Raw genomic sequence first — 26,142 nt, forward strand, 5'->3', positions numbered from 1 at the left:
TGAGTGATGCTGATGTTGGAGTGATGCTGATGTTGGAGTGTTGCTGATGTTGGAGTGATGCTGATGTTGGAGTGATGCTGATGTTTGAGTGATGCTGATGTTGGAGTGATGCTGATGTTTGAGTGATGCTGATGTTGGAGTGATGCTGATGTTGGAGTGATGCTGATGTTGGAGTGATGCTGATGTTGGAGTGATGCTGATGTTTGAGTGATGCTGATGTTTGAGTGATGCTGGCTTAGTGATGAACATTCAGCTGACCTGCTCGTCCTGCAATAGTGCCATGAACTCTATAGCAGCAACCTGAGCAGGTAAAGAGAGTCAGTTTAATCTTTCTCAGTGTACTCCACTCAGCTGTCATCCTAGATTACACAGTGACGTTCTAGGATAGATTAAACCCATGGCCTTCTGATACAGGGGTGACGAATCTCCAACAGAGCCAATCTAGCGCTAGCCTTTTCCAAGCAACAGATGAAACTTTGGGTGCATGATGCTACCAGATATTGGCCACATTACAAGCACCATATTCATTAACTCAATAACCAGAATCCTAATTGTAGTTGTGGTGTGGTAAAAATCATCACTGCTACTTCACTGCTACATAGTAAAGTTCTCACTATAACATACCTACAAACATTTCCAGGCAAGGTACAGCACAGAACACCCTTAACCACCCCATTTCCAGCATTTCTGTTCTCACCATTTCCCCTCGTCCCAGAACCACAATCGGGGTTCCCATCAACCTCACTGTCCACCCCGTCAGCCTTCACATTGAATGGTTCATCCTCCTCCATTTCAGCCACCTCCAAACAGATCTTCTCCCACTGCCACTCTTCCAGCTTTCCAAATGAATGATTATCTATGTGAAACCATTGTCCACTCTTCAATCACCCCAACATCACCTGGCCTTCTCCCTTCCCACCACCCAGGGGTTCACACACTTGCCTCAGGTGAATTAGAGATTTGCATGTACTTTGTTCAATTTTGTACTCAATGCTCACAATGCAGTCTTCTCTACACTGGGAGACCAAACACAGATTGGTTGTCTGCTTTTCAAAAAAGATACTTGCGATTGTCGTTTTAGTTCTCTGCCGACATCTCTGTTCTCAGCCTCCTTCCCTATTACACTGAAGTTCAGCATAAACTTGAGGAACACCTCATATTTCAATTAGGCATATTACAGCTTTTTGGATTCAACACTGAGTTTGCCAATTTCAATTCATCGCCTCTCCCTCTATTTTGTCAGGCGCCAACTAGCTAATGGCAATCATTCTGCTAATTCCACTTTCCATCCTCTCCAAACATATCGTTCATTTTAAAGGCGAAAATGGTGCATAAAGAGGTGATACCAGAGGAGCAGAGTAGATGGAATTGAACAGGATTCATTATTTGGACACTGTGTACAAGTGCCAGAATCCTTGAGAAATAAGATGGTACATGCTCCACTTCAGAAGCTGGAGAGGTTTAATCCATGCACAACATTGAACTACAAAATGGTTCTGAATGGAATATTTACAAAGATACTAAACATTTGCATTGAAAGTGGATGCTTGCGACTGGCTAGCAAGAGAGTAGCAAGAGAGTAGCAAGAGAGTAGCAAGAGAGTATACTTGCCAACGGTAGGGCTGTGCCAGTGTGGGTGGGTCGGCTTTAGCAATTTTCAGCAGCACTCGCATAGGGTTCAGCTCATGGTGCGGAGGCTCCATCTGAGCCATCTCAATAAGAGTGACGCCCAATGACCAGATGTCGGCCTTGTAATCGTAGGGTTTGTCCTTTGATGTCTCGCACATCACCACTTCAGGAGCCATCCTAGAGAAACACAGGCACAACACATCATTGCAAGTCTGAGGCAGAACACTGTGTGTGTGTATATATATATATATGTATATATATATACACAGACCCACACAATGGGAAAGATACAGCCCTATACACCGTGAAATGAACATAGGCTAAAAAATACCCAGTTTTTACTGCCCTAAATGAACATAGGAAGAGTAGGCCATTTGGCCCATCGAGTCTGCTGCACCATTCACGGTTGATCATCAATCCTCACTCCACTTTTCCTCACTATCCCCATATCCTTTGATGTCATTAGTATCTAGAAATCTATTGATTTTGGTTTTAAACATACTCAACGAATCAGACTCCAGCAGTGACTGGAATACTGGTCAGAAATATTTTAATTCAATTTTGTCAGACTGTGAGGAAAGGATTCCTCGCTCCAGGACCAATTTCCCGAGGAAATATGGATATGGTTTATTCAAACAAATTTTATTACCAACACAGTATTAAAATATCTTTAACATCACACAAGAAATATATCTTACAATTACCCCTTAAACAATGTTAATCAATACAGTGACACAATAACCCTTAACTGCTATTTTATTCCCACGCAAACAACAAAAATAACCGTCTCAGCTCTCAATCCACCGTTAAATACCATTAGCACTCAGGAATACCTTCTAACCAGACAATTCTGAACTGCTTGGAAACACTGCTAATCTGGCTACAGACTGAAATGCAGCGAGAGTAAAATGCTTGACATCTGCTCACAGCTTCATCGAGAATTTAACTGACCTGTTTTTTTTCTGCACAATGCCTGATAACATAGCTCCACTCAGTAACACATCACCTTACCAAGCTAAAATCTAATTAACTCCACAGGAATCCCCCTCAACTCACCCAATCCAAACAAAACTCCATCAGCACAAACTTTTTACGCTGCCTTAATTGCACCCTGGTCTCCCAAACTTTCAAACCACGATTTTTTTAAACGTGACTGCAGCAGTCTCACACACACTAATCCAGGCTTTTAACCCTTACTGCACCAAATACCTATAATACAATATATCTGAAATTCCTACAGTTACCACTCTTCTACAGTCTTATGGGACAGAAATTCCAGAGATTCACCACACGCTGAGTGAAGAAATTCCTTCTCATCTCCGTCCTAAACGGTCTGGCTCTTATTTTGCGACTCTATCCCCTTGCAGCGCCCCACTAGCCATAACCTACCATCCTGAGAATGACCTGTTTGTTCTTACTCTCTGTTTTCTGTCTGTCAACTTATTCTCAATCCACAGCCTCAACCCAGCATCTCTCACCTCCAATCCCATGTGCTCTAACTTTGTTTGCTAGCCTCCTGTGTGGGACCATACCGAAAGTCTTCTAAAATATACAGTGGAAACTGATAAAATACCTCAACGTCTTCACAATGCACAAGCGCTGTAGTAAAGGCCACATCTTACCAGTAAGGTGTCCCGATAAAGGAGTCTCTCCGTTGTAATGTCCTACTATTCTTTGCTGAGACTCCGAAATCAGCTGCAATAGACAAAGAAAGGCACGTAACTCACTCTCATCACCCACTGATTCTGGCCCTTTACAGGTATAACACTCCCGACAATGAATTTATTAAATCGATTGCAGGCACTGGATACCGTTCCCAGACCCCAGCTCCCTGTGTAATAACAGAAATATCTACCTGTTAGTGAAATTTATGGCAACCATTATTGTGTTGAAAGTCACTTTGTCTTGATTGTTTACAGGCAAGATTAAAAAAGATCAGAATGTCCTAAACCTGGCACAATTCTACCCATTACTTTTCCAACATTTATAAAGGACAGAGATAGAAAATTAATGTTGCACAACTGGCCAATGCTGCCGCACACTACGCCTTGGACATCCCTGTCATTTTTAAATACAACTATGTTCCACATATAACAGACAACCTCAATGATCGGAGGAGTATAGGAACATTGTCCCATGAGGAGCATTGGTGCTCCCTTTCCAAAGGTAAACACAATGTAAATGGCTGCTTCTGGTCAAGACCACCACCCAGAACATTGAGCTGTCTCTTCCCTCTCGGATGATGACTCGCTATCTCATTCAGCTCAGGATGGGTTTGCTGCATTTTTTGAATACTAACAAATAGTTTGATTTGGCCAGTTTTATATCTCACTGTTACTGACGGACTTTTCTCCACAGATGCTGCCTGGCCTGCTGAGTATTTATTTTTATTTTTTATTACCAGCCAGCTCCGTTTTCAGACACAATCACACAAAGAAAACAGTCAGATTGGTGCTCAGGAAAAGCAGAGGTTTTACCCAGTTTGACATCTCCTTCCATGGTGAGCAGGATATTCCCAGCCTTCAAGTCCCGGTGGATCACCTTGATGTCGTGGAGGTAGCTCAGAGCTTCCAGTGTGTGCTTGCAAATTACTTGGATTTGAGGCTCGGTCAGAGCCCTTTCCAACTCTACAACAGAAGAAGACATGAAGCAATAAGCTGGCAAAGATTGTAATGGACACTATGCGTATGGGCTGGAGTGAGTTTGATGTGATGTTAGAAGTATCATGCTCCCAAAGCTCTGACAGTATCCCAGCGTCCTGCTGAACACTGCTCAATGCAGAGGCTCCAGCCATTTGTATGCCTGAGTGAAAGGTGATGATACTATCTAGCTGCACTACCTGTTTCTGCCACAAGAGACCGCCAATGAACCAATTATAGGCACCAGCCAGCAGGCCGAGAGATTCCTGAGGCATTGGGATCTATCTCATTTGCCTCGGAGGCCTCGGGTGAGCGCCGTTCAGCACTGGTCTCCGCAAATGGGGACCAGACGGAACGGCACTCTGAGGGGTCTCCAAGGGGATCGCAGGCGCCCAGCTGCATGCCCTTTGGCACTGGTGCCACCTAGGTAACCTGGCAATGCCACTGGGGTGCCAGCCAAGATGCCAAGATGGCATTTTTGTGTGCTATCAATTGGGCCCAGGTGCCCTCGTGGGTGTTGGAGGGCGGTGACCCTCCCATAGTGCATTGGGGCTGGAGGGGGGGGACACATTAGGGGCCTCGGAGATCTCTCGCTGTACTGAGGAGTTCCAGAGAGAGCTCCTCAGTGCACAACACGGTGCGAGGTGCGACAACGTGAGTGCCGTTGTATAGCCATGTGCTTCTCGGTGCTGTAAGCTCCGGCAAAACACGCGATTAAACATGTGATTAAATACCCTGGTTATGGGACTTTGTTCCCTTTTAGTTGAATCCTGCCAACACACTTTCAGGCTTTCAATGAGTTAAGGGATATGAGTAGCAGACAGGACATTGGAGTTAAGGTGCAAGATCAGCCATGATCATATTGAAGCAGCTCCCACCAGACTCATGGTCCCTATCAGCTTTCTTAATGTTCTTGTAAAGTCTGTCAGTCAATTGTTCAAAACAAGGTGAACTTTGAGAAGAGAAGATTGTTGATCTGTAAACGCTGATCAAACAAAAGGTGAAAGTGTTTAATAAAAGCATTGTTTCAGATCTTTATTGGAGAAGGATATCGGGGAGGAGAGGATTTCTGATTTGGTAAGAGTGAGTCAGAGTTAGTGATGAATAACGGGTTAGTCAGGAACATAGGAGCAGGATTAGGCCCATTCAGCCCCTTGAGCCTGCACCGCTATTTAATGCAATATGATGATGAATCGTGGGCTAGTGAAGCTAAAGGAAGGCCAAGCACCAGGGTTTCCCTGGCTACATCGCCGGATCCTGACGGGGATAAGGGAGGGAACTGCAAAGGCCAAGAAATGGTCTTCCGGGCAGCACAGTGGCCTAGTGGTTAGCACAACCGCCTCACGGCGCTGAGGTCCCAGGTTCGATCCCGGCTCTGGGTCACTGTCCGTGTGGAGTTTGCACATTCTCCCCGTGTCTGCGTGGGTTTCGCCCCCACAACCCAAAAATGTGCAGAGTAGGTGGATTGGCCACGCTAAATTGCCCCTTAATTGGAAAAAATAATTGGGTAATCTAAATTAAAAAAAAAAAAGAAATGGTCTTCCAGACATTATTGGGTTTTATTTCAGATTTGCAGCATCCTCAGTATATTGCATTGATATTATTGGATGTTGTTGTGATCTGGGGAACTGGAGAACAACCAATGTTGTAACCACTTGGAAACATGAGGCCAGCTCCTCTGGATAAATACAGGGCGGTGGAGAAAATTTAGTCTTTAATTATGGATAAAATTACTATGGATATAAAGAAGAAATAAAAGTAGGCAGCATGAATTTCAAAAGGGATTACTGTATTTGACAAACTTCACAGACATATTAAATGATAAAACAGATTTCCGGGAAGCCTTTGACAAGATTCCGTGAGGAGATTAAGGGTTTGGAACTAGAATGGAGGTAGTAAACCGGACTAAAAAATAGTTGGAAGGGAAAAAACAGAGAGTGGGAGTCAACGATAGTTTTCCAGAGTGGTTATACGTGAAGAGTCGTTTCTATCGAAGATCAAAGGCAGTTACAAAGTGATACTGGTAAAATGGTGGAATTGACTAAAAGGTGGCAGGTGATCTTCAACGGAGGAGGAACATTTGGTTCAATAAGAGCAGGAATTTGAATGAAAGTTATTGCAATGGAATTGTCCTTGGTGTTGAGGGATTTGGGAGAACATGTTCACAGGAGATTAGAGGCAGCAGCTCAGGGTGATAAAAGGCCATGAAAGAAGCTATAATTCTAGTTTTATAACAGAGATAAAGAATATAAAACCCAACAGGTTAAGATGAACCGATATAAAACCTCAGTCAGCCGTATTGGTCCACATTGTAGAAAGGATGTTGGACCTCCAGAGAGGGTACACAACAGGGGGAGGGGGGGGGGGGGGGGGGGGGGGGGGGGGTGTCAGGGGAGAGAGATTATCCTCTTTCATTATAATAATCTGATTTCAGGGTAATATGATGAAATGTTTGAAATTATGAAAGGCTGTGACAGGGTTGATTGAAGCAGTTTGCTCCCAGTATTACAGAGTCCGAAACAAGAGGTCCATTGATTCACGATTAAATTGAAAAGATTTGGGACATTGGGCAGGGAATGTTTTTTCACAGGGAGAGTTGTGAGGCTGTGGAATTCACTCCCAGGATTAATGGTCATGGCAGAAACTATGTAAACATTGAAGATCAGAATGAGCCAGTGATGGAATAAATGAAGGAAAAGGAGTACAGGAACAGGGAAATGGGAACAGAACTCTTCACTCACATGGAGGGTAAAGGCCAACACGGACTGGTTGGGCCGAATGGCCTGTTTAGATGTTGTAATATCTAAGCACCTCTGGTCACTTGCAGCACACAGAAATGTAAGGCCAGGTACTGTGCAATCAATGTTGGAATCATGCACGGCACAATTCTACAGAACTCACCCAGCATGACTGCATCCACAGCTCCTCCAGCACAGAACTCAATCAGGATCTATGGGAACAGAAGGTCACTGGTTAGAGACAGGGCAGCAGAGGCCTATAAACAATGGTTCACCCAACAGCCAGTCACCTTTCACATTGGAATAAGTCATTTAGTCCCTCTGGCCTGTTCCACCATTCACAAAGAGCAGGTTTAACTGCGTCAACTTCATTTACCCACCTTCAATCTGCATCCTGAGACCCATATCTAATAAAAAAGCTAACAACAATAACAGCAATTCTTAAATGGAAACCAAGTTGAGGGAACAATTCCTCTGCCGATCATATCGAATGAGACACAGAGTCCCTCTGCTGAATATGGCTGATGAAAGTACAATGCATTGTAAAGAACTAAGGTGCCAACTAGAGATCTTAATGAACACATGAGCAAAGCGATTATACACAATGGTCAGAGAATTCTTCCCACTACTCTCAGTTTCACTTCCCACCCCATTGTTTTTGCAGTATTCTCTGCCATTGTTTGAAATGGGGAGTTTAACCCTTTGATTGAAAGGGGGAAGGATTGTGGACTGATTGAGGAAAGGGAATGAGCTGAGGAGGAGAGCTGTTGGTGGAGTAAGCTGCCTTGGGAGATAATCAGCTGCTATCGATACAACTGACGACAGGCTGGTGGACAGAAGTGATGTGATGAAATCTACATCCTAGATGCGCCTCAAGTCAATCACAAAAGCTCCGTTTCAGGAAGGACAAAGTCATTAATTTCGGGGAAATTCATAAATTATACTTTGACACTCCATAAATGATATTAATCTTGATTAAGAAGGGGATCAGGGGTTATGGGGAAAAGGCAGGAGAATGGGGATGAGAAAAATATCAGCCATGATTGAATGGCGGACCAGGCTTGATGGGCCGAGTGGCCTAATTCTGCTCCTATGTCTTATGGTCTATGGAACAATGGAATCTTTATAAGGGGATCTTCTCTAAGTCTGGTCCAATAACCCAAGAAATACAAGGACAAAGCATGGCACGGTGGCACGGTAGCACGGTGTTCAGCACTGCTGCCTCACAGTGCCAGGGACCCGGGTTAGCACTGCTGCCTCACAGTGCCAGGGACCCGGGTTAGCACTGCTGCCTCACAGTGCCAGGGACCCGGGTTAGCACTGCTGCCTCACAGTGCCAGGGACCCGGGTTAGCACTGCTGCCTCACAGTGCCAGGGACCCGGGTTAGCACTGCTGCCTCACAGTGCCAGGGACCCGGGTTAGCACTGCTGCCTCACAGTGTCAGGGACCCGGGTTAGCACTGCTGCCTCACAGTGCCAGGGACCCGGGTTAGCACTGCTGCCTCACAGTGCCAGGGACCCGGGTTAGCACTGCTGCCTCACAGTGCCAGGGACCCGGGTTAGCACTGCTGCCTCACAGTGTCAGGGACCCGGGTTAGCACTGCTGCCTCACAGTGTCAGGGACCCGGTTGCACTGCTGCCTCACAGTGCCAGGGACCCGGGTTAACACTGCTGCCTCACAGTGCCAGGGACCCGGGTTAGCACTGCTGCCTCACAGTGCCAGGGACCCGGGTTAGCACTGCTGCCTCACAGTGTCAGGGACCCGGGTTAGCACTGCTGCCTCACAGTGCCAGGGACCCGGGTTAGCACTGCTGTCTCATAGTGCCAGGGACCCGGGTTAACACTGCTGCCTCACAGTGCCAGGGACCCGGGTTAGCACTGCTGCCTCACAGTGCCAGGGACACGGGTTAGCACTGCTGCCTCACAGTGCCAGGGACCTGGGTTCAATTGCAGCCTTGGGTGACTCTCTGTGTGGAATTTGCATGTTCTCCCTGTGGGTTTCCTCCGGATGCTCCGGTTTCCTCCCGCAATACAAAGATGTGCAGGTTAGGTTGTTTGGCCATGCTAAATTGCCCCTCAGTGTCCAGTGATGTACAGGTTAGGTTAAGATAGGGCAGGGGGATGGGTCTAGGTAGGTGCTTTGTCAGAGGGTTGATACCACCTCAATGGCCTCCTTCTGCACTGTAGGAATTCTATGGTTCCAAAGCCACAGTATATAGTCAGAAGTTGTCACAATTCCTTCAGTGTCGTATTCTAAGATAAGTACATGCTCAAGACATTCGCAGTCGTGCATCACTTCATCAGCATCGTCTGAAAGAAGTTCTGAGTGCCGTGACTGTCTGACAGCTGTGGGTGAGTTATCAATGGGGCCTCACAGCGCCATATATAGTCAATGACATCATACAGTTGCAAGGAATTCTGCGGCTCAAACACCCAGCGAGGCATACTTTGCTTCCCATGGGATCACTGCAAAAGAGAGAGACACACACAGAAACTCTCAGTTTCTTCTCTCAGTGTCCAGGACCTTTCTCTGAAAACACCCCACCTGGCTGAACCCAATCACTGTCCATTGCCGGGCAGGATACGGTCCTTACCCAATCCATTGGCCACCTGCCAACCAAACCGAACCTCTCTAATTGCCCGAGTGCCGGAAAGCCTGAATTCTTCTGTTCAAAATCTAAATCTCCAGAGCACAGAGTACTATTTTTGAAACTTCTGAGTTCCTAATTTCCTCTGCTCAACTTAAAGGTAGATGCCCATTAAAGAACCACAGGTCAAAAATAAAAACGACTAAGCAAAATAAATTTGAAATAAGGTAATCAGCAGGAAGGGCCCTGAGAACATCCGGATCTTAAACCCAAATTGCCTGCTTTTCTGCAAACTGCCTGGTTCTCTTACTAACTGCACACGCTGTATCTAATTAACTACTCCACAGGAAACCTTCTTAATATAAACAAAAATCCATTGACCCAAGCTTTTACGATGCTTTAATTGCACTTCTTGCTCTCAAAAAGCCTGGCTGTCTTACAAACCATGATTTTTAAATGTACCACTGCAGCAGTCATACACACACTAATCTAGGCTTTTAACACTTACGGCACCAAATACATGTCATAGAATATATCTGAAATTCCGGCATTCATCCCAATTTAGTCAATGGTGCTTTACGTTTGTGCGTTACAGTAAAGTTCTTGAAACTTGTCATGCACCTTTAAGTTAGTCATTGGGAATTCATGTATCTTTCTAAAATTTTTGGTCTCCATAAGGAATTAAATGCAGTTCCTCCCCCTCATATTCCATTTCTTAAGCATTTAATTTCTTTTTACACCTGACCACTACATCTGTTTCACTGCATGTGGCAATGCCACATGTATTGCTGATCCCCAATTAACCTCGAGTGGCTTGCTAGGTTATTTCAGAGTTAAGTGGGGGCTGAGAGTCTGGAATCACCAGTAAGTCAGACTAGTCAAAGGCAGATATCCTTGCTGAAAGCACCTCTGATATTAGGTTTATTCGATGTACTTTTGCTTTACCGAATGTTGATTCCCCCCAGCCGCCATGGTGGGATTTGAACTAATTTCTTTGGATCATTATCCAGGCTTCACAGAATTTCTGTAAAGCATGGATCTTTGGATCATTATTCAGGCTTCTGGATTACTAGTCAAGTAATAACACCATGCCATCAAACCTTCCGTTTTACTCAACTGCATCCGTGGACCGCTACCGCTCCTAGTTTCTCACAGTATACTTTAAACTAACATTAGTTTAGCTCAAAATAGATGATCCCACCTTTGCCTGTCTTGAAATCACACAGTCACAGTTTTGTCCACTCGATCAACATCTCTTGTAGTTTTATGCTCCCATCGAAACGTTTCACCATACCACCAAATCTTTGTGTCAACTTGGACAATGCACCTCAATGATATCATATAATTAATTAATAAATATTTATAAATATTAATAGGTCCCAGCTATGGAACACTGCTAGTCAATTCATTCCAACTCGAGCACATATATGATCTTGTGCATATACTCTGAAAGGTGTACTCTCAATACAAATTCTATTGAGAATAAAATTATGTCAAGTCATTGTTAATAATATTTTCACAAGAACTGAATGAATTAAAACCTCAAGTTCCATTTTCTACTACTGATCAAGGAATTGTTTGTTTGAATTTTGTTCTACAGAAGAGATCACAGGCACAGCTCCCCATCCATACTTATTGAACCCTCCTCCCTGTAAACTTCCCTATCTTGAACCTTAAAAATTCTTAAATTTGGTGCCACGTCTATTAGAACCCTAGACCAGACCCCAACAGTACCCAACAGGGTACTGGACCGAAACCCCAATATATTTGTTTATTTTTTAAGACTGTGCAGAAAGAATACTTCGCTCCAAGGTGACTGCGTGAAAAAATAGGGATTTGGTATTTTGAAACAAAACTTCATTATTAACACAATATTAAACTCTTTAACATCACACCTGAAAATAACTTACAAATACCCCTTAAACAATACTATTCAATACAGTAAATACAATACTCAACCGCTATCTCTATTCCCAATTAAACAATGAGGAAATAAAACACACAGCACTCAATCCATCGCAATGGCATAGAGGAATACTTGCTTTCCAGAACAGATTTGGCTCCTGTTAGAACCCCTGCAGACTCTGGCTGGATATCTTCAAAGAGCTGTTTGCCTGGTTTGTTTCCGCTTCTTCCTTGTCCTCAGACAAGTCTGCATGGCTTTAAACACTATTAATCATTTTTGTGTGCTATCCTACTGTGAAAGCAAAAGACTTTACTTTTGGTTTATAGGGTAGCCACTCCACTCAAAAGCTTTCTCAAAATGTCTGAATGCCTCAGCTCCACCCAATAATGATGTCATCTCACCAGGCTGCAAACACATCAAATCCCCATGGACTCCCTCTAGTCAAACAACAATGCATTAGCCAAGACTTTTATTCTGGTGAATTTCACCTCTGGTTCCTCAGGGGAGTGCAGTCAGAGATGGGTGGCTCGGCTGTGTGGATGGGTGGGTGGTGGGTTAGGGGAGAAGAGAAAGGAGAGAGAGAGAAGAGACGAGCTAAAGTTATAGGGAATCATTAGTTAGGGGAACAGGTAAGTATTTCTGTGGCCGCACACAGCAAGATCTCGCAAACCAATAATAACCAGAGAATCAGTTTTAACCATGTTGATGATGGAGAAGTATAGGCCAGGGCACTGGGTAACCCCACCCGCTCTCAGTCAAAATAGCACCGGATCTTTTTCCATCCACCTGAGAGGGCAGATGGGCTCTTGGCTCAACATTTACGGGCAGCAAGGTAGCACAGTGGTTAGCACTACTGCCTCACAGTGCCAGGGACCCGGGTTCACATCTGGCCTTGGGTCACTGTCTGTGTTTGTACATTCTCCCAGTGTCTGCGTGGATTTCCTCTGGGTGCTCCCACAGTCCAACGGTGTGCTAGTTAGGTGGATTGGCCATGATAAATTGCCCCTTATGTGGAAGTTAGGTTATGGGTTTACAGGGATAGGGCGGGCTGGACAGAAGAGTGGATATTGGTGGAGTGCTCATTTGAATGGTGGGTGCAGACTCGATGGACCGAATGGCCTTCTTCTGCACTGTAGGGATTCTATGATTTTATTTCAAAGTCAGTCTCCCCCTTAGTTCTGCACAGCAGTGTCAGCGTAGGTTTTTGTGCTCATACTTCTGGGGTGGGATAGGAGCCCACATTTTCCCAACCCAGAGACGAAAGAACTTTCCACTGAGTTACAACTGGCACCACAAGGGGCTGGTTTAGCACAGTGGGCTAAATAGCTACCTTTTAAAGCAGTCCAAGGCAAGCCAGCAGCATTGGTTCAATTCCCGTACCAGCCTCCCCGAACAGGCGCCGGAATGTGGCGACTAGGGGCTTTTCACAGTAACTTCATTGAAGCCTACTTGTGACAATAAGCGACTTTCATTTTCATTTCAATGGGTCAAGTGCCAGTTGCAAAACATTTAGGGAACAGTGATCATATTATCATACAGTCGAGATTAGCTAGGGAAAAGGACAAGGAGTAATTGCGAGTAAAAATGCTTAATTGGAGGATGACCAATTTCAGCGGGTTGAGAAAAAATCTGCCCAGGTAAACTGGAAGCAAAATATCCCCAGGAAAAACAAAGAGCCATTTTCAAATTGGAAATGGCGCATGTAAAATTGAGCTGTATTTCTATGAGGGGGAAAGGTAGGTCAACGAATGTTAGAGCTCTCTGGATGATGACAGAAATGGAGAGTAGGATGAAGCAGAAAATGCTGTGGATGACAGACAGATACGAGAGAAAATCAGGCTGAATACAGAAAGCTCAGAAAAGTGAAAAAGGAAATAAGGCAAAGAGGAATGAGAAGAGACTGTCAGTGTACATGAAAGGAATCTAAAAATATTTTAGAATATAACGCTGAGGGAGTGTTACATTCACAAAGGTGCTGCCCTTCAAATTAGATGTGAAATTACATCCAAAGTCCAAGTCCCAGAGATGGAAAGCTTGTATTCAACCTAAGCATTGGTATTACTGACGGGAGGAATGCCTCTTACCCACAGCTTGTTTTCATAGTAAAATGCATCAAGCAGCTTGACGATATGATGGTGATCACATGATGCTAGGATATCAATTTCCACAATATAGTCTTCCAGCTCTTCCTCACTCTTTGTTTCGATCACCTTTGCTGCAGCAAGAATTCCAGTTTGTTTGTTCTGTGCCTATGATTTGAAAGTATCCACATTGTTAGGCAGTGCTGCATCAATTGAATTACTAAAATGTATATTCATGCAAAAAGTGCAATGTCCACAATAAAACAATATATCATACATAAATGTGTATTCATACAGAAATTCACAACAATTTATTCACTCAGAAATTGAAATGCAAACTGATAACATTAAACTAGAACTGACTAGAGATAGAAAATACAATATCAACATAGATTTCAAACCTGACCAACCTTACTGAGTTTGTTGAAGTTACAGATAAATAAGGGTTATCCAGCAGATGTAATATATTTGGATTTTCAATAAGCTTTCAATTAGGTTCCAGATAGTAGAGTCATGATTAAGATCAGAATGTGTGGACAAGTATCAAAGTTCCAGTTATAATATGGAATTCTAGAATCCATATTATAAAAAGGATATAGAGGCACTGGAGAAGGTACAAAAAAGTACAATGGAACGATACAGAAGCAAGAGCTTCTGCTCTTCGGAAAGACTGAGCAGATTGGTGCTCTTTTCACTGGAAAAGGGAAGGTTGAGGTGACCTGATCAAGGTATTGAAGATTATGAAAGGGTTTGATTGGGTAAATGTGGAAAAAATGATACTTTCTTTTTGCAAGATTAGAATTAGGGCCCATAACTGTATAATAATAATCGCTTATTGGTACAAGTAGGCTTCAATGAAGTTACTGTGAAAAGCTCCTAGTCGTCACATTCCAGCACCTGTTCAGGGAGGCTGGTACAGAAATTGAACCGGCGCTGCTAGCATTGTTCTGCATTACAAGCCAGCTGTTTAGCCCACTGTGCTAAACCAGCCCCTTTAGGATAACTAATTAATCCAATTGGGAATATAGGAAAAACTGAAAGTGGTGGGAATGTGCATAGATGCATTTAAGGAGAAAGTGAACAAAAACATGAGACAGACAGGAATAGAAAGATATGTGATTTGATAAAGAGGGGTAGAGGTGGCTCCTGTTGAATCAAGCAGCCTGTCTCCAGGTTGTAAATACTTTGTAAACCAAGAATGATGGCACAGCGGTTAGCACCGATGCCTCACAGTGCCAGTGACCAGAGTTCAATTCCAGCCTTGGGTCACTGTCTGTGTGGAGTTTGCACTTTCTCCCCAATGTCTGCCTGGGTTTCCTCCGATTTCTCCGGAGTGCTCCGGTTTCCTCCCACAGTCCAAAAATGTGCAGGGTTAGGTGAATTGGCCATGATAAAAAGGTTAGGTGGGGTTACTGGGTGGTAGGATGCTCTTTCAGAGGGTCGGTGCAGAATCGATGGGCTGAATGGCCTCCTTCTGCGCTGTTATGATTCGAAAATATCCATCATTAAACAAGACCATGTTTGATATGCATATGTTGTCAGGGACTGTTATATTTCTCTGTCCTCAATGAGATAGATTTCATTCTACAGTTCATCAGCTGTCACACGTAATGACCCTTAAAACTCAGGGTAGGTAGGTAGTGCCATAGTGGTATTATCACTGTCTGACTAATCCAGAGGCCCAAGCCAATCCCACCATGGCATATGGCAGAATTTAAATTTAGTTTAAATGTAGAATTAAAAATCGAGTCTCTGCAACAGTGACCATGAAACCATTGCTGCAAAAACCCATTTGGTTCACTAATGTCCTTTAGGGAAGGAAATCTGCCATCCTTACCTGATCTGACCTCCATTTGAATCCAGATCCAAAGCAATCTGGTTGACTCTTAAATGCCCTCTGAAAAGGCCCAGCAAGCCACTCAGTTTTATCCAACCATTACAAAAAGGAATGAAACTGGACAGATCACCTGGCCTCGACCTAGGCATCAGCAATGACAAATTCAGCCTAGTCAACCCTGCAAAATCCTCCTCACTAACATCTGGGCGCTTGTGCCAATACTGGGAGAGCTGTCTCACAGACTAATTAAGCAATAGCCTGACATAGTCATACTCACTGAATCATATCTTATAGACAATGTCTTAGAGACCATCACCATCCCTGACTATGTCCTGTCCCAACGACAGAACAGACCCATCAGAGGAGGTGACACAGTGGTATGCAGTCAGGAGGGAGTTACCCAAGCAGATCTTAACATCGACTCTGGACTCCATGAGGTTTCACGGTATCAGGTCAAACATGGGCAAGGAAATCCCCTGATCACCTCCGCCTACTGCACTGTCCTCATTACGCCTCCATATTGAATACCACTTGGAAGAAGCACTAAGGGTGGCAAGGGCACAGAATATACTCTGGGTGGGGGACTTAAATGCCCACGAGCAACAGTAACTCGGTAGCATCATTACTGATGGAGCTGGCCAAGTCCAAAAGGACATATCTGCTCGATTGGGTCTGCAGCAGGTGGTGAGATAACTAAGAGGGGAAAACCTACAAGATCTCATCCTAACCTACCTGCCTGCCACAGATGCATCTCTCCATGACAGTCCTTGAGGAGATGACCCCCTTCACAATGAAGATGCCCTCCATCATGTTTTGAGAAACTACTACCATGTGAAATGAGTGAGATTTTGAACAGATCTAGCAACTCAGATTGGGTATCCATGAGGCTCCCTGTGAGCCATCAGTAGGAGCAGCAGAATTGTATACAACTACAATCAATAACCTCATGGTCCTGGCATAACATCCACTCTACCATTACCAACAAGCAGGGAGATCAACCCTGGTTTATCATGGTTCAATGAAGAGTGCAGGAGAGCATGCCAGGAGCAACACCACACATCCTAACAATGAGGTGTCAACCTGGTGAAGCTACAATTACCACAATGCCAAACAACAAAGGAGCAAGTGATAGAGCAAAGCGATCCACAACCAATGGATCAGATCTAAGCTCTGCAGTCCTGCCACATCCAGTTATAGGAAGAAAGGAACAGAGGTAGACCATTCAGCCCATCGAGCCTGCTCCCCCATTCAGTACAACCATTGCTAATCGGACACTTAAGTTCCTTTTACACACACCATCCCCATAATCCTTTACATTATTGTTAATCAGAAATGTAACAATCTCTACCTTTATCCACAGCCTCTGGGATAGAGATTCCAAAGATAGAGACCCTCTGTGTAAAGAAACATTTCTTCATCTCTCTCATAAGTGGTTTCCCCTTATTTTGCAATTGTGCCCCCTGGTTCTAGACTCCTGTACCAAGAGAAACATCTTACCTATATCTACCCTGTCCATTCCATCAAGTATTATGCAGGTTTCAATGAGATCACCTCTCATTTTTCGAAACTCTAGAGAATACAGGCCCAGTTTGCCCAATCTCTCTTCATAAGACAGTCTCACCATTCCTGGAACAAGTCTGGTGAAGCTTCATTACGCTCTCAAAGAACAAAGAAATGTACAGCACAGGAACAGGCCATCCGGCCCTCCATGCCTGCGCCGACCATGCTGCCCGTCTAAACTAAAATCTTCTGCACTTCCGGGGTCCATATCCCTCTATTCCCATCCTATTCATGTATTTGTCAAGATGCCCCTTAAACGTCACTATCATCCCTGCTTCCTCCACCTCCTCTGGCAGCAAGTTCCAGGCACCCACTACCCTCTGTGTAAAAAACTTGCCTCATACATGTACTCTAAACTTGCCCCTCGCACCTTAAACCTATGCCCCTAGTAATTGACCCCTCTACCCTGGAAAAAAGTCTCTGACCATCCACTCTGTCTATGCCCCTCATAATTTTGTAGACCTCTATAAGGTCATCCCTCAACCTCCGTCGTTCCAGTGAGAACAAACCGAGTTTATTCAACCGCTCATCATAGCTAATGCCCTCCATACCAGGCAACATCCTGGTAAATCTCTTCTGCACCCTCTCTAAAGCCTCCACATCCTTCTGGTAGTGTGGCGACCAGAATTGAACACTATACTCCAAGTGTGGCCTAACTAAGGTTCTATACAGCTGCAACATGACTTGCCAATTTTTATACTCAATGCCCCGGCCAATGAAGGCAAGAATGCCTTATGCCTTCTTGACTACCTTCTCCACCTGTGTTGCCCCTTTCAGTGACCTGTGGACCTGTACACCTCGATCTTTCTGACTGTTAATACTCTTGAGGGCTCTACCATTCACTGTATATTCCCTACCTGTATTAGACCTTCCAAAATGCATTACCTCACATTTTTCCGGATTAAACTCCATTTGCCATCTCTCCGCCCAAGTCTCCAAACAATCTAAATCCTGCTGTATCCTCTGACAGTCCCCATCACTATCCGCAATTTCACCAACCTTTGCGTCGTCTGCAAACTTTATAATCAGACCAGTTACATTTTCCTCCAAATCATTTACATATACTACGAACAGCAAAGGTCCCAGCACTGATCCCTGCGAAACACCATTCGTCACAGCCCTCCAATCAGAAAAGCACCCTTCCATTGCCTTCTATGACCTAGCCAGTTCTGTATCCATCTTGCCAGCTCACCCCTGATCCCGTGTGACTTCACCTTTTGTACCAGTTTGCAATGAGGGACCTTGTCAAAGGCCTTACTGAAGTCCATATAGACAACATCCACTGCCCTACCTGCATCAATCATCTTTGTGACCTCCTCGAAAAACTCTATCAAGTTAGTGAGACACGACGCCCCCATCACAAAACCGTGCTGCCTCTCGCTAATATGTCCATTTGCTTCCAAATGGGAGTAGATCCTGTCTCGAAGAATTCTCTCCAGTAATTTCCCTACCACTGAGGTAAGGCTCACCGGCCTGTAGTTCCTCGGATTACCCTTCTTAAACAAAGGAACAGCATCTCTCTATGACAATAATGTCTTCTCCGAGGTAAGGGGACTAAAACTGCACACAGTACTCCAGATGCAGTCTAACCAAGCTTTCATACAATGGAAGAAAGGCCTCACTATTGTACTCAAATCCTCTTGTGATAAAGGCTAACATTCTATTAACCTTCCTAATAGCTTGCTCCACCTGTATGTCAGCCTTCAGTGACTTATGGGCAAGGACACCCAGGACCCTACCATGGGCGTACCTACACCTCAGGGACTGCAGCAGTTCAAGAAGGCAGCTCACCACCACTTTCTCAAGGGCAACTAGGATGGGCAATAAATGCTGGCCTAGCCAGTGATGCAAACGTACTGTAAATGATTTTTAAAAAAATGATTAATTCCCCAGACACGCTCTCCAGAGGACCAATACTGGTTTTAGTTACTCTTTTCCTGTTCAAATACTTGCAGACATTTTTACTATTTTTATATTACTAGCTAGCTTTCTCTCATGCTCTGCTTTCTACCTCTTTATTATATTTTTGGTCATTCTTTGCTAGTTCTTAAAATCTGTCTCATGCTCTGACCTACCACTAATCTTTGCAGAGCTGTAAAATCTCTCTCAATTTGAATTGATTTTGGAGAAAGCAAGGAGATGCAATAGGGACTTGCCACATGCACTCTGCGTATTGGCGTTGTAACTCTGAGAAAGGAATTACATTTTTTAACTGTCATGGGCCCACACCTCTCCATTTCAAACTAAACATGAAATTTTGCGATCGCTGTTACCTCGAGGCTCCTTTACCATGAGGTTATAGATTAATCCTGTCCTAATGGGCAGCACAAGTGGCACAAGTGGATAGCACTGTGGCTTCACAACGCCAGGGTCCCAGGTTCGATTCCCCACTGGGTCACTGTCTGTGCGGAGTCTGCACGTTCTTCCTGTGTCTGCTTGGGTTTCCTCCGAGTACTCCGGTTTCCTCCCACAGTCCAAAGACGTGCAGGTTAGGTGGATTGGCCATGCTAAATTGCCCTTAGTGACCAAAACTGTAAGGAGGGATTATTGGGTTACGGGGATAGGGTGGAAGTGAGGGCTTAAGTGGGTCGGTGCAGACTCGTTGGGCCGAATGGCATCCTTTTGCACAGGTTTAGGATAGTCTGCTCCCTGATTGGTTCTTGATTGTACTGCACAAAGAAATTGTCCCAAAAATACATTATTAACTCATTTTTCAGGCTAACTCTGCGAATCTGATTTTGTCAATCTCCAAGTATATTAAAGTCACAAGTGATTATCACAAATGCCTTTCTTACACATCCATTTATTTCTTTGTGAACGTCCCAGTGTAACTACTATAAACTGCTCTGACTAATGACTCTTACTATTTATTATCTCGACCAAAACTGATTCCACATCTTGCTCTTTGAAGCTAAGATCTCCTCCCTGTACAGAATCCCATCCTTAATAACAGAAGTACCCTTCCACCTTTTCTGAGCTTCCTGACATTCCGATAGGTTAAATACCTTCAATATTCAGGTCCCAGCCTTGGTCACCTCTCAAATATCTCTCTGCAATACCTTTTAGAGGTAATACATATTTATCTCTCCCTGTATTAACAATTGATTCCTTTTGTTACAGATGCTATGTGCATTCAGATACGGGCCTTAAACTATTTTTTCACTATTTTGGTCTTTATCTGCTTGTGCACTCTGATTGTATCCACTGTGAGGGCCTCCTGCAGTGATGCCCCAAGGCTGAGATGATTGGCCTCCAATAACCTTTGCGCAGGTATGATTCCAACCTGTTCTTTGCAATTCCATTGACTTCAATTTTTCTGAAGATCCTTCATGCCTAATTCAGTTCAATACAGTCTTAATGCCAAAAGCAATTATTCTCATCACCCCTCCTGAATCCAGCTCTTCTGTCCGTATTTGGACAAAGTCTTTACCAGTTAGGCCCATAGTGGCCCTGGCAGAATAGAAACAAAAATCAGTGAGCAGGTTGGTGCTGAGTCTAAGTGCTGCTTGATATTGTTAACGAGCCCTGCCACCCTCTTGCTAATGATCCTTGAAAGTTGCCACCCAGGTTAATAGGGCTGTTAAGAAGGCATATGGTGTGCTAGCCTTTATCAGCAGGGGGATTGAGTTTCGGAGCCACAAGGTCATGCTGCAGCTGTACATAACTCTGGTGCGGCCGCATCTGGAGTACTGCGTGCAGTTCTGGTCACCACATTATAGGAAGGATGTGGAAGCTTTGGAAAGGGTTCAGAGGAGATTTACTAGGATGTTGCCTGGTATGGAGGGAAGGTCTTACGAGGAAAGGCTCAGGGACTTGAGGTTGTTTTCGTTAGAGAGGAGAAGGCTGAGAGGTGACTTAATAGAGACATATAAGATAGTCAGAGGGTTAGATAGGGTGGACAGTGAGAGTCTTTTTCCTCGGATGGTGATGACCAACACGAGGGGACATAGCTTTAAATTGAGGGGTGATAGATATAGGACAGATGTCAGAGGCAGTTTCTTTACTCAGAGAGTAGTAGGGGTGTGGAACGCCCTGCCTGCAACAGTAGTAGACTCGCCAACTTTAAGGGCATTTAAGTGGTCACTGGATAGACATATGGATGAAAATGGAATAGTGTAGGTCAGATAGGCTTCAGATGGTTTCACAGGTCGGCGCAACATCGAGGGCCGAAGGGCCCGTACTGCGCTGTAGTGTTCTATGTTCTATGTTCTATCAATAGACTGATGGGGTTAGTGTTAGGGCGGAGTAGATGGTAAGTGCCAGGCCCAAATCCCAAAGGGAAACTCGAGCAAGCTGCCAGAATAATTTTCAATTTGTCTATTATAAAGAGGTGTCTGAAGTCAAGATAAGTAAATTGGAGACCACTTGTGAAGATTTTAAATATTAAATTTAAACATTTATTAAATAAAAAGCACTTTAAGACACAAGAACAAGGCTCAGTGGTTAGCACTGCTGCCTCACAGCACCAGGGACCTGGATTCAATTACGACCTTGGGTAATATTGTGTGGAGTCTGCATTTTCTCACCGTGCGGCGTGAGTTTCCACTGGGTGTTTCGGTTTCCTCCCACAGTCTAAAGATGTGCAGGTTAGTTGAATTGACCATGCTAAATTGCCTCTTAGTGTCCAGGCATGTACAGATTAGGTGGGGTTACGGGGATAGGGCGGGTGAGTGCTCTTTTGGTGGGTCAGCATGGGCTTGATGGGTCAAATGGCCTCCTTCTGCACTGTAGAGATTCTATGATTCTAACATATTTACACAAAAAACATGCTCTTCAAACATTTCCTAAAATATTATGTAAATAAACTCAGCTAAACCCTCTCTTGATGGCAACAGTCCTTATAGATTTTCTAATCTATAAAAATTCCAGTAACATTACCACACAATGCCCTGCTGCACTCGGGGAAATCTTACACCGACTTTGCCTCTCTGAGGGTGGCAACAGGTCTGTCTCCAGCAAACATTTCCTTTATCAAGATCTCATATGCAGCCCCTAAGTCTTCAATTCCTCTGTAAATATATTGTTTCCCTTTTATCTTCAACTCTCTTGTATTTATTATTATTAATTATTATTATTTACAGTATTTCCTGGCTAGGGGTGTGGCTCAATCTTCAGTAGAAGTCTTCAGAATTTATAATGGGGAATAAGGAAATGGAAGAAAAGTGAAACAAATAGTTAGGTTGAAATTCTCCCATCTTGGGACTAAGTGCAATGGACAGCTCCAGTGTTACCTGCCCTGCCAACCAGAATGGCAGGATCCCGCGCCAGAATCTGCTCTTACAACCTAATTAATTTTGCACAGACAAGTTCCTCTCCAACTCTCCTGGTTGGCCCGCAGCCTATTCGTCTGCCCGCCCTCAGCTGAAAGGTTTAATGGTCCTGGTGCCATATTTAAACACCAGTCCAGCACATGTCATGTCACTCTCTCTAGCCCACCTGCCTTCACCAGACCGTGCAGAATGTCAGTGACCCAGAGGGAAAAGGGAAGCAGCCACAAGAGGAAGCCTGTTCCTCGATTCAACATCTTCCCCGAGCCCATCACCTACGAGGCACTCATGCCCCACTTGGACCTCTGGATACTTCATTCATCCCCTCCCAGTGAACGATGTGCTATCCCTTTGGCCCCCTTGTTTGAGAGCTGTTCATCCAGCCTTGTCAGGGTCAGCTTCACTACCCTTGATCTTCCCTCTCACTTCCGTTGTTTGTCTTCTTCATCCACATCCCTATCCCCCATCTGCAATCGTGAACTCTCACCTACCACTACCTCCTTACACAGCCCTTTTCCCACATTGTCCCCTTGTCTTCGTCAGGCCACCACACCCCCTCTCCCACTCTCCACCTCCAGTCAAACTTTGGACCTTTCTGCAGCGGCTACATGAGTACCACAGCATACTGCTGTCCAACTGGTCCCAGGTGTGTACGTGGGGCACCTGGGGTATGCAGACCCTGTGCTCCCCAACGCCAGAACTGAACCAAGTGATGGTGACACAGAGGGTCCATGGGTCAGACAATGTGATGCTATCCATGAAGACCAGCTCAGCATGGGGATGGAGGGCAAGAACCGGTCTGCCCCGGCAGAGTGATGTAGAACTCTCCAGGACCAGTGCAGCACTAAGGCAGAAATATTCCTTGCACTCACTTCAAAGTCTCTTGCCAAATGAGGACCATCTTGTGCACGCTACTCTCTAGAAGTTGAGTTTGACGCCAACGTGATTTTCCGCTGGCCTAACACAAGATTGGAAGGCCTGACGGGACACTAGCGGCCAGCTGTTTTAATGACCATTCATGGGAGGCAAATGATGTTCACACTACCCACCAGCAGATTACCAACTTTTTGGCTTCCACCAGATTCTCTGTGCCCACATCCAAACCCACTACGGGCGCTTTGGGAGAATTCCACCCTCAGTGTTTGTCTTCGCAGAGGAAATAATGGAGAATCAGGGGACGAGTGTAAATGAGGGACTGCAAGATATTAATATTCGTAAAACAAAGTACTAGAGAAATTAATGAAATATAAAGTAGATAAATCCCCTGGGCCCAAACATCTACATCCCAGAGTGTGAAAGAGCTGTAGAGATAGGAGATGCATTGATGGTCATCTTTCAAAATTCTATAGACTCTGAAGGGGTTCCTGCAGATTGGAAGGTGGCAAATGCAACCCCACTATCTTAGGCGGGAGAGAGAAAATGGGAAACTACAAACCTGCTATCTTGACATCAGCAGTAGGGAAAATACTAGAATCCATAGTGAAGGATGTGATCATAGGGCACTTTGAAGAAAATTATAGGATTGGACAGATTCCATGTGGCTGCATGAAAGGAACATTGTGTGTAACAAACCTATTGGCGTGTTATGAGGATCCAGCAGATAGATATGGCAGAACCAGTTGATTACGGTATATTTAGATTTTCAGAAAGCTTTTGATAAGGTCCCACACAAGAGGTCAATAAATAAAATTAGAGCACATGAGAATAGAGGGAATATATTGGCGTGGATTGAGAACTGGTAAACGGACAGAAAACAGAGAGTAGGAATAAATGGGTAATTTTTAGGTTGACAGACTGTGACTAATGGGGTACCACAAGGATCAGTGCTTGGGGCCCCGGCTATTCACACAATCTATACCAATGATTTGGACGTGGGGATCAAGTGTATTTACAAGTTTGCAGATGACAAAATAATAGATGGAAGTGCAACTTGTGAGGAGGGTATAAAGACACTTCAAGGGGATTTAGAGAGGCAAAGGAGTGATAACAAATAGGCAATGGAGTACAATGTGGAAACATTGAAATTATCCACTTTGGACAGAAAAAAAGAAATAGAGTATTTTCTAAAAGGTGAGGGGCTAAGTGTTGAACATCGATGGGACTTGGGTGAATTGTTCATGAGTCACTGAAAGCTAACATGCAGGTAGAGCAAGCAATTCAGAAGACAAATGGTGTGTTGGTCTTTATTATAAGAGCATTTGAGTAGAGGAGTAAAGGCGACTTACTGCAATTATACAGAACCTTCATGAGGCTGTATTGTGGGCAGTTTTGGTGTCCTTACCAAAGGGAAGATATACCTGCAATAGTAGGAATGCAATGAAGATTCATCAAACTAATTCCTGGGATGGTGGGATTGTCCTGTGAATAAAGATTAAATAGACTGGAGCTTTGTTCAAGAAGAATGAGAGATTATCTCATTCAAATATACAACATTCTTACAGGGCTCAACAGAGCAGATGTAGGAAGGATATTTTCTCTGCGGCGTGATCAGAACCAGGGGACATGGTGTTACAATAAGGGGTAGGCATTTAGGACAGAGCTGAGGAGGGATATCTTCACTCAGAGGATGGTGAATCTTTGGAATTCTCTGCCCCAGAGGATTTTGGAGGCTCAGTTTGAGTATGTTCAAGACTGAGATTGATAGGTTTCTACATGTTAAAAACCTTGATGGAAATGAGGATAGTGCAGGAAAATGGTGTTGAATCATAGAATTTACAGTGCGGAAGGAGGCTATTTGGCCCATCGAGTCTGCACTGGCCCTTGGAAAGAGCACCATACCCAAGCCCACACCTCCACCCACCCCGTACCCCACCCAACCTTTTTGAACACTAAGGACAATTTAGCACGGCCAATCTACCTAACCTGCACATCTTTGGACTGTGGGAGGAAACCGGAGCACCCGGAGGAAACCCACGCACACACGGGGAGAATGTGCAGGCTCTGCACAGACAATGACCCAAGCCGAGAATTGAACCTGGGATCCTGGAGCTTGAAAGCAACAGTGCCAACCACCGTGGTACATGAAATGAAAATGAAAATCGCTTATTGTCACGAGTAGGCTTCAAATGAAGTTACTGTGAAAAGCCCCTAGTCGCCACATTCCGGCGCCTGTTCGGGGAGGCTGCTACGGGAATCGAACCGTGCTGCTGGCCTTGGTCTGCTTTCAAAGCCAGTGATTAGCCCTGTGAGCTAAACAGCCCCATGTAGAAGATCAGCCATGATTCCCTGAATGGTGTAAATGCTCAAAGGGCTGAACAGCTTACTCTTGTTCCTAGTTATTATAACATTACAACATGAAAATGAAATGAAATGAAAATCGCTTATTGTCACAAGTAGGCTTCAAATGAAGTTACTGTGAAAAGCCCCGAGTCGCCACATTCCAGCACCTGTGCGGGGAGGCTGGTACGGTCATCGGCTGAGTCACCATTAACAGAAATATGTATTTTAAGCAAGGCTACTGAAAGATTCAATTCTGAAAAGTAACCCAATATCGTTGCTGTAAAGCTTTGAGGAAGTGCGCGGGTACAGGAATGAATGGGAGTGGGACTAGTTTTTAAAAATGAATTTCTTCACTCTATCTACTGTCCCCACTCTGCAGAGTCTCTATTTCAGTCATTCTTGTTGCTCACTCACAGGTTTCTCCAATTGCCCAGAGCAATATATTTCAGTTCTCAGCGGATTAGCAGAGGATTTCATAACATCAAATTTAATCACGCCGTATTTTCTTCCTTTTACAGCAGCAAGGAGGGCCCAGTCATCTCCAACACACAGCTCTCAATATTTGAGATATCAGTAAGTTACCAGAACACATTCTCCCCTCCCATCCACATAATGTGAAGTGTATCAGACTGGATAAAGAGCTGGGTGTGTGTTACACCAGATCAGATACTCTCCAGC

General features: G+C 44.4%; 1 protein-coding gene across 1 annotated transcript in view; it reads right to left on the bottom strand.

Moving 5' to 3' along the window:
- slka (STE20-like kinase a) overlaps positions 1-26,142 on the bottom strand; it is a 117,641-nt gene that overhangs the window by 90,117 nt on the left and 1,382 nt on the right. The window contains 6 exon segments of the mRNA XM_038822191.1: positions 1,612-1,806; positions 3,252-3,324; positions 4,107-4,256; positions 7,170-7,218; positions 13,585-13,749; positions 24,527-24,542. Of these exon segments, the coding sequence (XP_038678119.1) occupies positions 1,612-1,806; positions 3,252-3,324; positions 4,107-4,256; positions 7,170-7,218; positions 13,585-13,749; positions 24,527-24,542 (648 nt within the window).

Source organism: Scyliorhinus canicula, chromosome 16, assembly GCF_902713615.1.
Source record: "Scyliorhinus canicula chromosome 16, sScyCan1.1, whole genome shotgun sequence".
Taxonomy (NCBI): Eukaryota; Metazoa; Chordata; class Chondrichthyes; order Carcharhiniformes; family Scyliorhinidae; genus Scyliorhinus; species Scyliorhinus canicula.